Source organism: Mus caroli, unplaced genomic scaffold, assembly GCF_978045245.1.
Source record: "Mus caroli unplaced genomic scaffold, Mus_caroli_1 scaffold_2, whole genome shotgun sequence".
Classification (NCBI taxonomy): Eukaryota; Metazoa; Chordata; class Mammalia; order Rodentia; family Muridae; genus Mus; species Mus caroli.
In genome coordinates this window covers 169,215,922-169,234,967 of record NW_028227257.1, presented here as the reverse complement: position 1 = coordinate 169,234,967, position 19,046 = coordinate 169,215,922, and the positions used below count along the sequence as shown (strand labels likewise).

The following is a 19,046-nucleotide window of genomic DNA, read 5'->3' as shown; positions in this document are numbered from 1 at the left end:
AACTTATATCATGGGTATTGTACGTTTCTGGGCTAATATCCACTTATCAGTGAGTACATATCATTTGAGTTCTTTTGTGATTGGGTTACCTCAGTCAGGATAATGCTCTCCAGGTCCAACCATTTGCCTAGGAATTTCCTAAATTCATTCTTTTTAATAGCTGAGTAGTACTCCATTGTGTCAATGTACCACATTTTCTGTATCCATTCCTCTGTTGAGGGACATCTGGGTTCTTTCCAGCTTCTGGCTATTATAAATAAGGCTGCTATGAACATAGTGGAGCATGTGTCCTTCTTACGGGTTGGGACATCTTCTGGATATATGCCCAGGAGAGGTATTGCTGGATCCTCTCGTAGTACCATGTCCAAATTTCTGAGAAACATCCAGACTGATTTCCAGAGTGGTTGTACAAGCTTGCAATCCCACCAACAATGGAGGAGTGTTCCTCTTTCTCCACATACTCGCCAGCATCTGCTGTCACCTGAATTTTTGATCTTAGCCATTCTGACTGGTGTGAGGTGGAAACTCAGGGTTGTTTTGATTTGCATTTCCCTGATGATTAAGGATGATGAACATTTTTCAGGTGTTTCTCAGCCATTCGGTATTCCTCAGGTGAGAATTCTTTGTTTAGCTCTGAGCCCCATTTTTTAATGGGGTTATTTGATTTTATGGAGTCCACCTTCTTGAGTTCTTTATATATTTTGGATATTATTCCTCTATCTGATTTAGGATAGGAAAAGATCCTTTCCGAATCCGTTGGTGCCCTTTTTACTTATTGACGGTGTCTTTTGCCTTACAGAAGCTTTGCAGTTTCATGAGGTCCCATTTGTCAATTCTCGATCTTACAGCACAAGCCATTGCTGTTCTATTCAGGAATATTTTCCCCTGTGACAACATCTTCAAGGCTTTTCCCCACTTTCTCCTCTATAAGTTTCAGTGTCTCTAGTTTTATGTGGAGCTCCTTGATCCACTTAGTTTTGACCTTATTACAAGGAGATAGGAATGGATCAATTTACATTCTTCTACATGATAACCACCAGTTGTGCCAGCACCATTTGTTGAAAATGCTGTCTTTTTTTTCACTGGATGGTTTTATCTCCCTTAATGAACATCAAGTGACCATAAGTGTGTGGGTTTATTTCTGGGTATTCAATTATATTCCATTTGTCTACATACCAGTACCATGCTGTTTTTATCACAATTGTTCTGTAGTAAAGGTTTAGGTCAGGTATGGTAATTCCACTAGAGGTTCTATTATCCTTGAGAAGAGTTTTTGCTATCCTTGGTTATCATTTGAGTGTGTAATATTTGTTTTATGTCTTTCTTCTTTCTCCATTACATTCTATCCATTTCTTCTGAATTCTATATATGCATTTTATATTGCTTATAGACAGCTTGATCCTCCCTTTGTTGTTTGTATATTCATTAGGTAAGCCACAACAAATGTTATCCTTTCTATACCTTGGATGTGCCCAGTGTATTGCCTATTCTCCATTACTAAAGCATGACATTGCTTTTTGCTAACTATGGTTCTGTGAATTATTCCTGGTTCAGTTTGGCATATGGGAAGACATGCCCTCTTCCTGGCACTGTGGGGACACCCGATGGTCTCCTTTAATTGTGTGAGACACTGAGTGTCTAATCCCCAGAATATTTCCTGGAGTACTCATGTTGTTGTGTGCTCTGTAGTATGTTCACAATGGCCTAGTCAGATGCCCAGAGCATCGTCTCTTCTTTGTGTCTTTTTTCCAGACTTCTGACCTGTGATTTTTGGCTGCCTCATTCACCAGCTCAGCTCCAGAAGTCTGGCGGAGTCAGAACAGCTTTGTCCTCATTCTGTTCTAACCTAGTCTGAACTATCTCATAGCATAGAGATAGAGAATTGGAGTAATATCATCTAACTATTTTAGTGTTTATTAGCTAACAATTTCTGACATGTCTGAAGTATGTAATCTTCAGTTTTTAAAACACATTTATTTTCCTGATTTGTGTTGTTTGAGGTAGGAATCAAAATCAGCACCTTTTACTTGACCTTGGGTGGAATTGGAGGGCAGTTGCATCTAGGCACTTGCTGTAGACCACTGGCTATGTGCCTCCTCACACTCTGACCAGCTATTTCTTGTTCTCACTTCATGCCTATTCCTCTCTTCCATTAGGACATATTCCTGCATGCCTATTTGACATTAAAACTGTGTTTGATTTCAGTATCATCAGAGTCTGTAATGTTTGTGTTTATGTCTTTCTTCTCTTCTCTATTTGGTTTTAGGCAAAATACTTTAACTGTCTTCTCTTTTTATTTGTAGATTGTACCATGTATTCCACTGTGTCCTCAGTATACCTTTCTGCATTGCACCATAAGTTTATGTGAAACTCTATTCTGTTTTATTTATGAAAAGTGCTGCAGTACTTAAATTGTGCTTTTTATCCAATACAGATTCTGGCAGCCTAGTGCAAGTCTGGTTTACAGTTTGTTCATATAAAAGATCAATGGAAATTAAAAAACATAATTGTGAACAAATCACAGAAGAAAATGAAAGTTTACAAAATTCTATTATTGCAGTACAAAAAGAAAGTACTCAAATTGAGTTTCAAAAGATTATGTTGGGATCAGATATACGCAATATGAGGTATGATGCTCCAATTTTTGAGAAATATTTTAACTGTTTACATTAGAGGATAAATAGAACATTTGTAGTTTGTCACTAACTTTTTAAATGCTCTGTAGAGGAAAAAACTTTTCAGATTTGGGTTTTATTATATTACTTTTGATAGATATCCTTATATAATGTAGGAAGCCATGAATTTGTGATCTTCTGGACTCAGTTGGTTGATTTTTGGGGTGACTGTCTGGATGCCTCTGTGGATAAATGAGATAATTGTTAGCCTTGTGGAATGTGAAAATAATGTAATTAACAAATATCATAATTATGACTATTTTCCATAATTATATATGTATATATCCTTTGAAATCATACTTTTGATATCTACAGAGGAATTTCATTTTTATGAGAGAATAATTAAAGTATTAAAATGTATTTTACAATTATGCTGCAAAGAATACACTTTCTTAAAAGCTTCAATAAATATTGAATTATTGAATACACATTTGAATAAGTTCTTTAAAATTGATTCATTTAGCTAAAGGATATAAATCATATTAAAGGACTTGACTGATATAATTGCTCCAAACAAAATTTATATTAGTTTAAAATTCCACTGATAGAATATGAAATGATAGTTTTCTTAATCCAGAAAAATTCATTTAGTATTATTCTGCTTTGTATTGAACCTAGAATTTTAAATAAAATAGTAAGGTATCCCTCTTTCACAGAGATAAGCTTAGATATTATTTCATACTGACATGAGCAAAGTAAAACATGATTTTCTAAATAGATTATTCAACATTAAGTCATAGGAAAATTTAAATTTGAGACACATTTGATACTTTGTAATTAATTACTGGATTTATCAATGAATTTTAAGGCTATGTAAAATTATATGATAATTGACAGAGTAATTCTGAAAAAAATAAAATAGAAATAAAAAAAATTGTGAGAATGCATTGGAAATGGGCTATATGATTTTGGTTTCTAATGTGCACAATGCTTGAAAAATACTTGAATATGCTTTATTACTTTGTGAATCATTTTGGTGGATAATTATATGAAGTTTAAAGTCTACTTTTATAAAATGTATAAACTTGTGTGAACAGAATAACTTTAAAACTAATATTTTTATTAATTCCTTGTCATTTTTAGATAACGTATTTTAATTATTCATTCTCTACACCACTGGTACTTCTCAACCTGTGGGATGTGACCCCTTTAGGGGTTAAATGACCCTTTTAGATGGGTCATCTAAGACCATTAGAAAATATTACATAACTAAACACACAATACATAAAAATACATACATTACAATACACAAAATAGTAAAATTACAATCATGAAGTAGAAATAAATGTAATTTTATAGCCTGGGGTCCCCACCATATGAGGAACTATATTAAAGGGTCACAAGATTAGGAAGTTTACAATTTAGGACCTGCCCTAGTCAGAGATCCATGCTCCTTCCAGTTTGCACCTGTTCTCTGAGCAGAACCTGTACACTGGATCTCCACCCAGTCAGCCCCACCCAGATGCAGCTTAACCCCCAGGAGTTCTGACACATCCAGTATCATTGAATCACAGGATCACAGGCTTCCAGGAGGGACAGGTTCCAGTCAGAGACAGTGAGGCCAGTTAACACCAAAGATAACCATATGGTCAGAGGCAAGCAGAAGAACATATGCAACAGAAATCAATACTACTTGGCAAAATCAGAACTCAGTCCTCCCACCACAGCAAGCCATGGATACCCCCAACACACCTGATAATCAATATTCAGATGTAAATTCTCATCTCATGTAGATGATAGTGAACTTTAAGTCCATAAATTACTCCCTTAAAAGAATATAAGAGAACACAGGTAAACAAGTAGAAGCCCTTAAAGAGGAAACACATTAATCCCTTAAACAAATACAGAAAAACACAATCAAATAGGTGAAGGAACTGAACTAAACTGCCTTACACTTTGAGGTACTGCAGTTATAAGTATTTCCCACCATGGATGTTAAAATAATACTGCATGAGAACTGACTTTAATTGACTAAGGAATATTGATTCCACAGTATCCTATTTTCACATCAGTGCTTGTGATACTTCCCATGGTCTTATCCATTACCTCCTGCTTAAGCTGAGAGATCCTGAATGTACTGTGTTACATGATCATTCCAGCAAAGCAGTAAAGACCATAACCCATACGTTTTTACAAATGTACAAAATGGCTTGCTCAATGGAATCTGTGAACATTCATGATGTAGTGTGGTGTGTTCAGGGCTTCATGCTTCTCATATGCTGTCATGACTCACTTTCAAGTCATATAATAAATGACTCAGTGCAATGTATGTAAACTCACTGTCACACTACCTAAAAGATGATCAGTTGCAATCATATTAATGGACACAACAGTTATTGTATGTAGCTCACACAGTGATGGGTAGTCTTCAAAGGATTTCCATTTGAAGTTGCTAATTTGAGTTAGAAACTTCATGTCCATTGCTCAGACAAAACAGTCAACACCACAAATATTACCTTGTCTGAGCCACAGTACATAATGTATGTTTAAATCATAGTGAGGTGGATATATATAAACAAAAGTCATTATAGGGGATTTTCCTGCTTAAAACTTTGCAAATTTATCCAAGGACTGTGCAGTAGTCCTTGACTATGGGTCCTTAAATATCACTGAAATTACACAGATAATGTGACATTAGGCATTGTGGACATTCCTACTACAGTTGCTGAATGATATTATAGGTGTACTATAATTTACATAGCCACAGCAACATGCAAAAAAAAAAAAATTCCTGGCTGTGTTCTAATTTAACATCAGCACAATGTGTGGGGACGACATCTTGATCCAGAATGTAAAAAAAGTTAATTTTCCTGGTTCTTTACAAAGGTTCATTGGGGTTCATAGGGTGTGAGACATTCTACCTATCATGTTGGACAAGTCAATGGAATAGGTCTAGGGGTAAAACTGCAAAACATTAAAACATGGTGCCTATTTGAGATTCAAACTGTAACCCTCTGCTTCTGACCCCCACAGGCCAGCGGCCATCTCAGAATGTATAATTTACTTAGTCTAAGTTCAAAGCCAGATAATATTAGTAGTTTCCATATTATTCATATTTCATCCATAGTTTACCCTTGAACCTCAAGACCAATTCCTAGTTTATAAAACTTCAAAAAATTTGAAAATTACATAGGTTTTCATGTCTATTACCTAACATATACCAAAAGATAATAATAGAGAAATATTAATGAATGTTATACCAAGTGCAGATTGAAACCCAGCAGGACAAACGTAAGAAACACATGCTCCATATACACAGTCTAGGGTACCAACTACACTCCACCAGGACTGGGCAGGCCTGCCTCTGCAGTGCCTTGTAGCACATGTGGTCTGACTCTTGGGACAGTTCCACTTATTTGCTGATATTTCTCTCACTTAAAATCTCCTATTCCTGACACCTGCATCATCCTATCACTTCTTAGTGTCTGACAACTTAGGATTCACCTACACTGCTTAACACACAAACCACTCAGATGTCCTCTATCTGAACTCTAACAGCTAGCTACACATGGCCTTGCCTTACTGGCTTTTCTCTGCAATATGACTTTATCCCACCACTGCCATGTTATGCTTGTATTTTGACATACACTGCAAGACCATCACCAGAATGGTTACTACGAAGTGATTTTTGCAGCTCAAGTACTGCCCAGGCCTGTGGTTACAGGGAAGCCATACCTCCAGACTCACTTCCCTATCTGGCTTTTTGTAGCAAAGTGTCACAGAGGATGTCTTCATGGTGCCCTTGAGAGTCACTGCTATCCTAAAGAATGCATTGGCACTTTGTCTTACTTTTAGGCTTGGACTTTTGAAGGTTGGCCTTGTCTCAAAGGCAGCAGTCTTAATGCAAACTGTTCTAACCTGTTCTCAGTGTGGCTGGGCCTTTTACCTGGTTCACCATCTTGTATAAACACCAGGATGACACGCCATTTTTTACTAAACTGCACACTTTTGACCCACTTGTTCTCCCTTTTTACTTTCGAATATCACTGTAAGCAAAGCTAAAACCATGAGTACTAACAATGTGATAGCCTGAACTCTAATGATTTTTGGAATATTTCCTCTACTAAATAAACTTATTGACTACTTTTAAACTCCAGGACAAAATCTAATGTGTATGGCCTCAGGACCACGCTATAGAAGAGTACTTTATTCTACCTGAAGGCTCATGATCTGCACTGTTGTAAATGAGTTCTTGTCTTATGAACTCATGCAAGAGTGGTTCATTAGTCCAGCCTTATTTTGAGCCAACTGTAAACCACAGCTCCCAGGTTTTCCAAATGCTCACAAATCAAGTCTCCAAGTCTAAGAGAAGCACATGGGCAGTTTCATCACAGAAGTGATGATGTGGCACCAACTTCCTTTTTAATCACTTTCCGCACTACTGAGGTAATGGCTCAGAAGTCAGCGTGATAGAATAAACGATACTGGCTCAGCATGTCAGAGAACCTCTGGTCTATCTATCAGGAAAGATCAGATGGCAGCCTTCTGTCTTTGGCAGCAGAACCACTGGGCACCACTGACTATATTGCGTGAGGTATTTTATGAACACACAGACTTTGCATCAAGAGCTTGGGATATGAGAGTCACTCACAGAGGTCTATAATGAAAGCACTGTGCTGAATAGCTCTATTGTTTATAAGAAAGTAATGAAGAAAGAGAAGTTGCTTCATTCATATAATTACGCACTTTGGAAATCAGGAAAAAAATTCTGGTCTTAGTTACTTAGAGTTCAAAGTTTAAATTGGTGGATGGTTCTCACTCAATGTGTGTATGCTTTGTATGCATGAAAGTTTAATACCCACTAAGACAAAAACAAAAACTGAGCATTTCTTCAAATTATTGCTAAAGTTTATACAGATAAAGGGGCACACAAAAAGTGATACAGTTTCCAAATCACTATCTTTCAACATTTCAGAATTTGTGTAATCATTCACATGTTTTTTCAGAAACTCATTTGGTATTTCTAATGTAGCCAGTTATGCACAATCATTCTAAAACATTTTTTAGGCTCACAGCTGAAAATTCAGACCTAGAAGCTGCAAAACAACGCCAAGCAAAGGAGAATGAACAGCTTCCAAGAACCCCGGTAAGTGCACACTTGTGAAGTCCATTTTGTATTAATTCTGTGAGACTCAAAAAAAATTTTCCTGTGTCCAGCAGTGCCATATAACCACACTTTAGGAGATACAAATATTCTCCCTGCTCAAACATTTGATGTGCTCATATTGTTACTATTTGTTCGGAGTCCTTAAGTGTCAGTTACATTCTCTGTCCATGTAGCTGTGCATTAGTAGTAGGCTCTCCACTAAGGATATCATCCATTTAGTCACAGGTTCTGGGCTCAGAAAAGGTTCCAGGTTTGGGTGTGACATATAGAATGGGCCTTACATCCAATTAGAAAATGGTCAATTATTTTCAGGATATTCAAGAGTCTTATTTACCACCAGTTATGTTCTGCAATGCTAGTCAGTTGTAAGCAGCAGGGTTCATATCTGTGTTAGATTGCTGATTTCTTTTCTCCTCTAGCAGTCTGCATTGCAGCTCCTAGCACTATGAAGGCTAGATAGCTAGTGGGAACAAGGTTTCCAGGTTATATTATTGATTTCAACATGTTATATTTCAACATATAGGGTAACTTTTTTTTTCATTCTTTTTATACACGGGTCTATGTGTATACCTTAGGAAGCTTCTATAGTATCATGCTACCATATGACATTTTTGGAAGGTTTTTAGTATTTGTTCTCCCTCTCTTTTTTAGTAATTAGTTTATTTATTCACATTTCAAATGTTATCCCCCTTCTTGGGACCCCCTCCATGAGCACCCCACCTCTGTATCCTCCCCTGTGCCTCTAAAAGTGTGCTCCCCCACCCACTCACTCATTCCTACTTCACCCTTCTTGCATCCCACTTCTCTAGGGCATCAAGCATCCACATGAACAAGCCCATACCCTCACTATGAGGCCAGACAAGGCAATTCTGTAACAGGGGCCATGGACTAGCCCTTGTATGCTCTTTGGTTGGTGGCTTAGTTCTTGGGAGCTCTGAGGTGTGCAATTAGTTGATAGTGATGTACATCCTAATGGGTTGCAATCCCCTTCAGCTTCTTCAGTCCTTCCCCTAATTCTTCCCATAGGGGACCCCAGGCTCAGGGCAATGGGTGTAAATATATGCATCTGTCTCAGTCAGATGCTGGTAGAGCATCTCAGAGTACACCTATGCCACACTGCATGCACATCTTGTCATTATCAATACTGTTAGGGTTTGGTGTCTGTGTATGAGATGGATGCAAAGTTGGGACTAACTCTGGATGGCCTTTCCTTCAGTCTCTGCTCCAGTTTTGTCTCTGCATTTTCTTTAGACAGGAACAATTCTGGGACAAAATTTTTGAGATGTGTGGATTGCCAAGTCCCTCAGCTCAGGAACATATCTATCTACTTGATGTGGTCTATTCAGGTTCCATTTCCCCACTGATGGTCATTTTAACTAAAGACATCCCCATCGTGTCCTGGGACCCTCTCACTTCCCTGGTGCCTCTGATTTTCTATGAGAAATGAAAGAGAAAGGAGACAAGCATAGAGAGACTTGAGATAAGAAGTCAAGGCTAGTAGTGTGGATTGACTTGAAGCTCACATTTGCAGTCACTCAGTGCCAATTGTGAACAGGATACCCAAGTGATGCTTAGTCTGCCAGAGAAAGGGATGGCTTCTGAGCTCACCAGCAGGTGCTATTAGGGGTGAGTTAGATTAGAACATGTCTTGTTGAATTGGATAAGGTCCCAAGAAGAGAGTAGGCAAAACCACTTTTTGCGTGTCTTAAGGTTTCTATTGCGGGAACAGACACTATGACCATGGCAACACTTATAAAGGACAAAAGTTCTTTGGGACTATCTTACAGGTTCAGAGGTTCAGTCCAATACCAAGGCATGAAGCATGGTAGTGTTTAGGCAGGCATAGTGCTAAAGAAGGAGCTGAGAGTTCTCCATCTTGATCCAAAATCTGTCAGAAGACTGGCATCATCAGGGAGCTAGGAGAAAGCTATTTTCAGAAATGGGTGAAGCTTCAAAGCCCACTGCCACAGTGAGGCACTTCCTCCAACAAGGCCAATCTACTCCCAATAGGCCTTGCCTCTTAAGAGTGCCTCTCCCCAAGAAACAAGCATCTCCCAACCCCTACACTGTGAGTAAAGAAGATCCTCCCCAAAGTTCCTGGCAATGTCAGGGCTAGGGTGCTTTTGTGATGAGAAACGAGGGCTTGACCAGACCAGCAGAACCAGTTGGCACTCCAAGAGGGTCATAGGGTCTTTATCTCCAAGTAGCATAGGCATGGGAGTATGAATATTCTTTCTGCTGAGGAAGAGCAACTATCCATGTGTGTCTACAGATGATGGGAAAGGTCAGAACACAGCAAAACAAGGAGATGAGTTCTGCCAAGTGAGTGCCATAAGTCCTGGGAGGTTGAGGGTACAACATGTGAGATCTCTGCTTAGGATGGTTAGAGGCATTGAGTCCTTCAGTATTGAGGGTAATGGTCTTGGAGACTTAGTAGGGTTGGGATAGCCAAGGAAGGAGCAATAATTAGGACCATTAATTATAATAGCAACAAGGGTAAAGGTGGTCCTGAAGAAATAGGAGGGTTAGTGTACCCAAAGGAAGTAGGAGGGTTAGTGTACCCAAAGGAAGATAGAATTCAGGCTCCTACTGGTCATGGAATAACTCTGCCAGTGACTCACAAGCTCTTTCCAGGGAATGACACTCACAGGTTAGAGTGGGGAGTGGAGTTTATGCCTGGGAAGAACTATGGAGTCCTGGAACCACAGGTTAGAGTTCAAAGTGGGTGTGTGGACTCTGTTTGTGCAACTGGAATATGGTAATAGGATGGAATGTTACTGTGGCAAGCAAGGAAGATGGACACTTCTAATAGCAGAACCCTGGTGAGTCTTGAGGGAGAGAGGGTTAGAGTGTGAAGAGAGGGGGACTTCAACCTGGGAGGTGCTGTCAGAATCCTAGAATAAAGGTGTATAGTAGAGAATAGAGAAACAAGGTGCCCTTTACTGAGGAAGAGCCAGAGGAAGAGTCCCAGAAAGAGGGCTACATTAGTGAGCTAGGAAAAAAACTTGCTGTGTTTAACAAACAAAAATTGTAAATTTATATTTCAGAAGATGTCATAATGAAAATCTCATATATCTGAGCTCTTCTGTAAAAGGTTATTACTGGGGGCCAAAGAGATGACTCAGTGTGTAAGAGCACTTGCTGCTCTTACACAAAACCTGGGTTCAGGTACCAGCATCCACACAGCACCGCCCAGTTTTTTGGAACTCCAGCTCTTTTGGGATCTGGTAACCTCTTCTCCTCAGGTCTGGCATTAGCTAGACCTGAGCCTACAGAACTACATCTTGCAAAACACCCATACACATAAGACAGTTGTAAAAACAATTATTTTGAAATCTCTATTCATAGGTATCAATTTCATAAAATATTTTCTAAAATTGTCTAAGCATATTATGCATGGTAAGTAATATTTCTAAGAAAGAAAAGTGGATCTCTACATTTAAATTTTTATTCATATATATTTTCCAAGTCTGAAGAGTTGTACCATTCATTGACACAGATTTTGGATGAAATGAAAAGGAAAACTATTGAACTAGACAAAGAAATAGCCAGGTAAGACATTCATTTGCCAAAGCACTCACCCATGATTAAAGAGTGATTTTACCAAAACCTAAATATAAATTTCTATCATATCTGCATGATTATAATAAAACAAGCAGATCTATTTTAAAATTCATATAAGAAACTGATAACATTAATTCAAATTTTGGAAGGCCAATATTATTTACTCATATCTGTGATGATTTTGACCACAATAAGTGACAGTGAAAGTGCTCTCTAATGTCAACTGTAATCTCCCTAATGTATTTTGGATTTGTATTTTGAAATATGTCTTTGTTCTTTCATTCTATATTTCAGCACATTAATACCTATATCTTGTTTGTGTGCTTATTATAAAAGATCAAAATTTACATGGGTAAAATTGGGTTTTCTTTCACATTTAAATAGTTATCATGATATTTTATTCAGATAGACTCATGAAAAATATACTAATTTTCCATGTTCATAATCCAAATATGCATGAAATATAAACATGGTTCAACCTGATGAAGCTAAGGTAAAAACTTTAAGAAATATACATTTAGGTTTATATAAACTAAGTAACATACATGTGACTTATCTTCTATATAGGAAATGTTCCATGGTATCCAACAGAGCTCAAAATCCACAAGTATTAAATTTTCATGTAAAACAACTAACCTGTATCTTTTTTTATTTAAGATATCTATAAATTATATGTGATCACTAATTGTCCTGGTTGGTTTTGTAAATTTGACATAAACCAGACATATCTGAGAAAGCAGAATCACAATTGAGAAAATGCCTCTATGAAGATTTGCCTATAGAGAAGCTTGTGCAGATATTTTCTTCATTACTGTTGAGTGTGGGGTAATCAGATCATTGCAGATAGGTTCCACCACTGGCAGGTGATCCTGGGGTATAAGAGAAATCAGGTCACACAAAATATGAGCAGCAATCCCATAAGCAGCTTTCCTTTCTGGCCTCTGTGCTGCCTAGTCTTATGTTTACTTGACACAAGTTATAGTCATCTAAGAGTAGGGAGATTCAACTGAGAATGACTCCAGAAGATCTAGTTGTAGATAAGCTTGTAGGACAATTTTATAGTTAGTGATGGAAGTGGGAAGGCCTATCTCCTTGTGGGTAGGGCTACATCTGGGTCAGTGGTCCTGGGTTCTATTAGAATGCAGGCTGAACAAGCCAGTATGCAGCACCCTTCCATGGCCTCTGCACAAGTCCCTACCCCCAGGTTCCTGCTCAGCTTGAGTTTCTGTCCTGACTTCCCTCAATGATGAACAGTGATTTGGAAGTATGAAGTAGATTAACCCTTTCCTTCCAAGATGTTTCAGTTCTGGTGTTTCATCACAGCAATAAGAGCCCTAACTGGATAACTAATATATCGCTCAATGACTATTATGCTCTGTTATTTTCGGAACATTGTCAAATGCCTGTGCATTCTTAGCACAGGAGAAGTCTTAGTTTACATCTTTTAGAGGTCCTGAATATAGAATCCACAGACATAGAACAGATCTCTCTCTCTCTCTCTCTCTCCCTCCCTCAATCCCTCTCTCTCTCCCTCCTTCAAGCCCTCTCTCTCTCCCTCACACTCTCTCTCTCTCTCTCCCTTCCTCCTTGCCCCTTTCTCTCCCTCTTCCTCTCTTGCTCCCTCCCTCCCTCCCTCCCTGTCTATGAATGAATATACAGAATGATAAATAACATGAAAAACTTTGGACTTGTATTTCTATTACCTGAAAAAAAATACAAAATTTCTCATAACTTTTGAGTCTCCTAAATAGCAGGCTGCTTTTGTTTTTATTTTAATTTTGATTTCTCTGAAGTATAACTAATAATTTCCTGTGATTTAACATTATGCATACAATATTGCGTACTCTGCATTTTGTGAAAAATGCACTAAGAAAACTCCACTATCTGGTCTCTAGATTTCTTCTTAAAAACTTGTATTAGTTACTCACCTGGTGCTAAGATAAAATACAATGACCAAAGACAACTTCAGGAATAAACGGAGTATATTTCCAGAGGGACAGAGTCCACAATAGCTAGGAAAGCAGAGCATGACTTCAGAAAGAGGAGGCTGGCTGACCACAGTTCCATACATTCATAGCAGGTAGACAGAGAAAGGGACTAGGATGTGGGGTAAGTGTATAAACCATGCCCTCCTCGATGGTCTACTTCCTTCAAAAAGCCTCTGCCTCCTGAAGTTTCTGCAACCTGACCAAGCAGCACCAGTAACTGGAGCCCAAGTGTTCAAACACTTTTTCAAACTACCATAGATATTTTCAAGTCTTTCCTGTATTTCTAGATTTGACCACCTATATCTTAAAGCACTGCCTGGACTCTCTTCTTTCCCCAGTTATCCCTAAAAGACATTTTTTTGTCATCATTCTAAATTTTAATTTGTTTATTGGAACTTAACCAAGGTGCTTACATACTTGGTTCCACTATGTGGAATGCATTGTTTTTATTTATATGTGTTTGTGTATCTTGGATGTATGTATTCATTTGTGTGTATGTGTGATCTGAGCCTCCTCCCATCCAGCATTAGACAAGAAAATGTTCCTGCAGTCATGTCTACATAAAGGTATGATAGATACATTTTCTCAGTAAAGTTTCGCTCTTGTCAAATGAAACTTGCTTCTGTCAACTTGATAAAAGTGAACAGCACCAACAAAAACAAAACAAGACAACAACAAAATTAACCAACAGAATATTGGTATCTAATTTCAGTTCCTAGCATTCACCTTCAAGTAGCATCTAACTGCCTATAACTCAGCTTCTGAAATTTCAGTATTCCTGACCAATGAGGCCACTTGCATTCCCGCGAACATATTTACACACAGACGCACACATACACAGTCAAATCAAAAAGAAAATAATAAGTAAATGATTAATTTGATATATGAAAATATAATACATGATATTTATTACAATTCTACTTATGATTCCTATATTAATACTTTATTTACCCTTTATATTTCTACATTTTTATTTTAAAATTCAGGTTTCAATCTCATAATATTTTAAAGTAGTCACAGAATCATATTTATGAGAATGGTTCATAAACATAAATTTTTCTTTCATATGATAAAACATATTACCTACATAAAATATAGTAAATGTTTATAATTTAAAAATTCCAGTTATTAGCCAGGCATATTCTCATATCTATAATCCAAACACTTGTGAAGTAGTCTGGAAGATCAAGTGTTCAAAAACAGATTGCCTCAAAAAACAATACAAATACACATGAACACAGACACATACAATAATAATAATACCTTACTTGTTTTACGTATTTTCTAGCTTTAATAATCTGTGCCCAATGATGGAGGAAGACTCAGATGCACATAAAAATGGAGAGTTTTCAGATTCCAGAGCTTCAAGTACAACTCTCTGTGAAAATATGGTGTTTAAACTAAGAGAGGAGGTACATTTAATTAATTTGGGATAAAAAAATCATCTAATTTAGTACAATGTAAATATAAAGAGTTTGGAAATTTTTGAAAACATGAGGTCATATTAAAAAAAAACAACTGTCCCTTTAGATTGAAAATGTGTCCTATTTGTGTCTTAAAATTTCTATGCTGTTCTAAACCCATTTGGTATGCATGCTCCTGGCCAAACTTGAGTCACAGGAACCAAGTTCCAGACTCTATAAGTCCAGAAACAACAATTTTTGTGCATATTCCTCCTTCTATTGAAAAAATATGGTTCAGTCTGGATTTTATTGATCATGACTCATGAAATAATTTTTAAACTCATATGAAGACATCATTGTGTATACCTCTAAATTTCAGAGATTTGATTCATCAAAGATAAATAATTTTTCAAATATAGTTGGAATCAATAAGTTTCAAAAGTAGTTTTTATGACATGGAAATAAATTTCAGTCTAGAAGGAGATGAGATGGACTTTTCCACAGAAGCAAGGAGAAGTAAACATTAGGAATCTTGGAAAAGAGAAAATAAATCCAATTTTCTCAAATTAAATATAAGCTTGTATTTTCTTCATTTCTTGGAAGGGATATATACTCTAGCTTTATTTTTCTTATTTAACTACTTTTTTTCCATTTCAAATGAGTTTTCCAGTTAAATTGCCTTTTATTATCTGTGAGGAAGAAATAAATGCTTGTTCTTAAAATTGAATGTATATTTTATGTTGTCAAAATTAATTTTCAATTAATTAAAATTAATTAATTTTAGTAATTAATTGTTTTTATTTAATTTATTAATTTAATAGTACTAGTAATTAGTAAATTGATTTATTCAACTTTTAAGTTCATGTATAGGAAAATATACTTTAAACTTTACTCATCCACCACCCAGCCTTAGTTTCACTTCTATATGCTTGCTGCCTTTTTCTAATCCACATGTCACCTGACAGTACCTTCCACTATCTTATGAAACAGAATGTTGTTATATAATTTAACAAAAAGGTCTATATTACTTCATGTTGTTTTATGTACCTTCATTTGGTAGGGTTTTTCATGCATAAACCAGAATAAACCGATTATAAAAAAAAAAAAAACTAAAGAAATGCCTGTTCTAAGAAACACAATGATTTGACAGTCATACCAATATTAAATTAGCTAAAAGACAGATAAGAACCTCACTTACGTACCTGATAATTAATGCTTAGGGAGTTTTCCTGATCTGATTGGGAAAACAGTTTATAGGTTTTCTCTCTCTCTTTCTCTCTCTCTTTCTCTGTCTGTCTCTGTCTCTCTCTCTCTCTCTGCCTCTCTCTCTCTGTTGTTTGTTTGATTTGGTTAGATTTTTTTAGATTTAATGTTATCAATAATTCATTAATGTAATGAATGAAGGTGTGAATTTGCCAACCATGTGTAAAGTCTGGGTTCATGCTGAAATTGATGAAATTCATGATGAATTCAACTGAGTTCATGCTGAAATTCCTATTGGTGGTGTGCTATTTTTTTCTGCCTGCTGCATGACTAGACAATATTAATTGTTTTCACTCAGCTTGAAAGTATCAAATCAAAACTACAACAAGCACAATCCCACTGGAAATGCCTGAATGATGAAAATAATGCCCTGCAGCAGAAGTCAGCAGAGATGGCAGCAGCCCAGGAGAAGTGTGAGATACTAGAGCACAAAGTACAACAGCATGAAGAGAAAATACTCAGCCTAAAAACCCATATGGACCAGAACATGATAGAGTGCAGCGAGGTAGAAAAGCACAGAAAAGCCATTGAAAGGCAACACAGGTGTCAAGTAATGGAAGAAATAAACGCAGTGAATCAATTATTACAGGTGAATACAGTCATCTGTCATGTGCTGTAATTAACTCCACCTCAAATTTCATTTTCAATGTATTGTGTTTATGATTGTATGTGTTTCTTCTGTGTTTCATGGGAACTTCTGTTGTAGATTTTTGGAAAAAGAAACGATCCACTTTTATTGATAATCATCTTAGATTTGTCTATTAGTGCAAAAAGAATTCATCTTTCAGAATTCCTGTTTTCAATAGGGAATCATGTGATCTTTGAGATTACTTGAAAATTTGTGAGAAAGAAAATAATTGTGATGTGGATATGATAATGAACTTCAGTTGTTTATATGTTCCATGCTTTACTATAAAATTGTACTATATTATTAATTTTGGAATTATTATATGGATACTTCAGGGATGAGGATGTAGTGCTATGGTTGGATAGCTCTCTGTCATCCACAAGTCCCTGGGTTCAGTCTACAGCACCACAGGAAGAATTCTTTAAAAAATTCTGCTTAAATGCACTTGATGTTGTTGAATAGTATTTGAACTCCTACCCCTTTCTCTTTCATTTAAAATATTCTTTGCCTTGTAGATTGAAATGTAAAGAAAATTACACAATAATTTGTTGGATAGTTATGTTTCAAATAAGTGTTTCCTTTATTTAGAATAAATACAGTGATATTTGTAATTTAAACAGAATTTTCTTTTATTTGAAGTCATTTGGTTTGATCTTGGTAATTTCAAATATGCATACTGGGTATTTAGATCAAACCAACCACTCTTCCTAAACCCTTTGAACTCTCCTTGGATGTCCTATTTTAAAATGTGTCTTTATAATGTTCTTTAGAAAGAGGCTGACTATGACCAACAGAAAGAGAATGAAAGACAGGAGTATATCATGTCAATGGAGCGCAGAAATACTGATATTAAAGCTGAGATGGTGGACATACAATCTAATACAATTTCTTTGAAAAAAGAACTGAAAGTACAGAAAAAACTCTGTACAGCTGAACTGAAAAATGAAGAATTGTTAAAATATGAACTTGAAAAGTAAGTCAGAGCAGTAAGTCTAGAAGCCTAGAAAGCCAGTGGATTGAAATTAAACTGTATTCTGTAGTGAAATGACTCACATGCTTATTAGGATCTGGAAGAATATTACCTTCCAGAAATAATATCCTTAATGTACTTCCCATTAAAACACTTGTGTAGGACAGGCAGCATTCCCCAACTGCTGGGCTAAGTTCAATGAAACTCTCTTTCTCTTTAATAATAGTATAAGCTTGGGATAGCATTGGAAATTTAAATGAAATAAATACCCAATAAAAAATTAATAGTATAAGCTAATTAGAGGTGTGGACATTCAACTAAGTACATATGCACATTGCTAATTTCCAGTTCCTAATTCATACAGCTGTAATTTTGGGATTCTTTTCATCAATGTTTACTAAAGTAGAAGTGTTTAAAGGAAGGTTATCATAGAAACACAAAGGATGTAGCACACACCACAAAGTCTATTTTTCTGGCTCTTGGGATGTTATCTCTCTGTAATAGGCAATTTGTGTGTTACATGGAGGAAATCTGGAGTTTTCGCTAAGTTTCTTTAATGAATGTGGATGCTCTTGCATTTGGAGCATAGATGTTCAGAATTGAGAGTTCATCATGGAAGATTTTTAACTTTGATGGGTAACAAGTGCCCCTCCTTATCTTTTTTGAGAATTTTAGGTTTAAAGTCGATTTTATTCGATATTAGAATGGCTACTCCAGCTTGTTTCTTTAGATCATTTGCTTGGAAAATTGTTTTCCAGCCTTTTACTTTAAGATAGTGTCTGTCTTTGTCCCTGAGGTGGGTTTCCTGTATGCAGCAAAAAGTTGGGTCCTGTTTACATAACCAGTCTGTTAATCTATGTCTTTTTATTGGGGATTTGAGTCCATTGATATTAAGAGATATTAAGGAAAAGTTATTGTTGCTTCCTGTCATTTTTGTTGTTAGAGTTGGGATTCTGTTTATGTGGCTATCTTCTTTAGGTTTGTTGAAAGATAACTTTCTTGCTTTATCTTGAGCTTAGTTTCCCTCATTGTGTTGAAGTTTTCCTTTAATTATCCTTTGAAGGGCTGGATTTATGGAAAGATATTGTGTAAATTTGGTTTTGTCATGGAATACCTTATTTTCTCTGTCTATAGTAATTGAGAGTTTTGTTGGGTATATTAACCTTGGCTGGGATTTGTGTTCTCTTAGGGTCTGTAGGAAATCTGCCTAGGATCATCTGGCTTTCGTAGTGTCTGGGGAGAAGTCAGGTGTAATTCTGATAGGTCTACCATCATATGTTACTTGACCTTTTCCCTTACTGTTTTTAATATTCTTACTTTGTTTTGTGCAATTGATGTTTTGATTATTATGTTACAGGAGGGATTGCTTTCCTGTTCCAAACTATTTGGAGTTCTGTAAGGCTTCTTGTATTTCCATGGGTATCTCTTTTTTTAGGTTAGGGAAGTTT

At 36.4% G+C, this 19,046-nt stretch overlaps 1 protein-coding gene across 1 annotated transcript in view; it reads left to right on the top strand.

The window, feature by feature from the left end:
- Window positions 1–19,046, top strand: part of LOC110308162 (uncharacterized) — a 76,570-nt gene that overhangs the window by 15,045 nt on the left and 42,479 nt on the right. Inside the window, exons 7-12 of the mRNA XM_085828685.1 lie at window positions 2,435–2,627; window positions 7,683–7,761; window positions 11,252–11,334; window positions 14,623–14,746; window positions 16,299–16,589; window positions 17,399–17,601. Of these exons, the coding sequence (XP_085684811.1) occupies window positions 2,435–2,627; window positions 7,683–7,761; window positions 11,252–11,334; window positions 14,623–14,746; window positions 16,299–16,589; window positions 17,399–17,601 (973 nt within the window). The remainder of the gene's footprint in view (window positions 1–2,434; window positions 2,628–7,682; window positions 7,762–11,251; window positions 11,335–14,622; window positions 14,747–16,298; window positions 16,590–17,398; window positions 17,602–19,046) is intronic.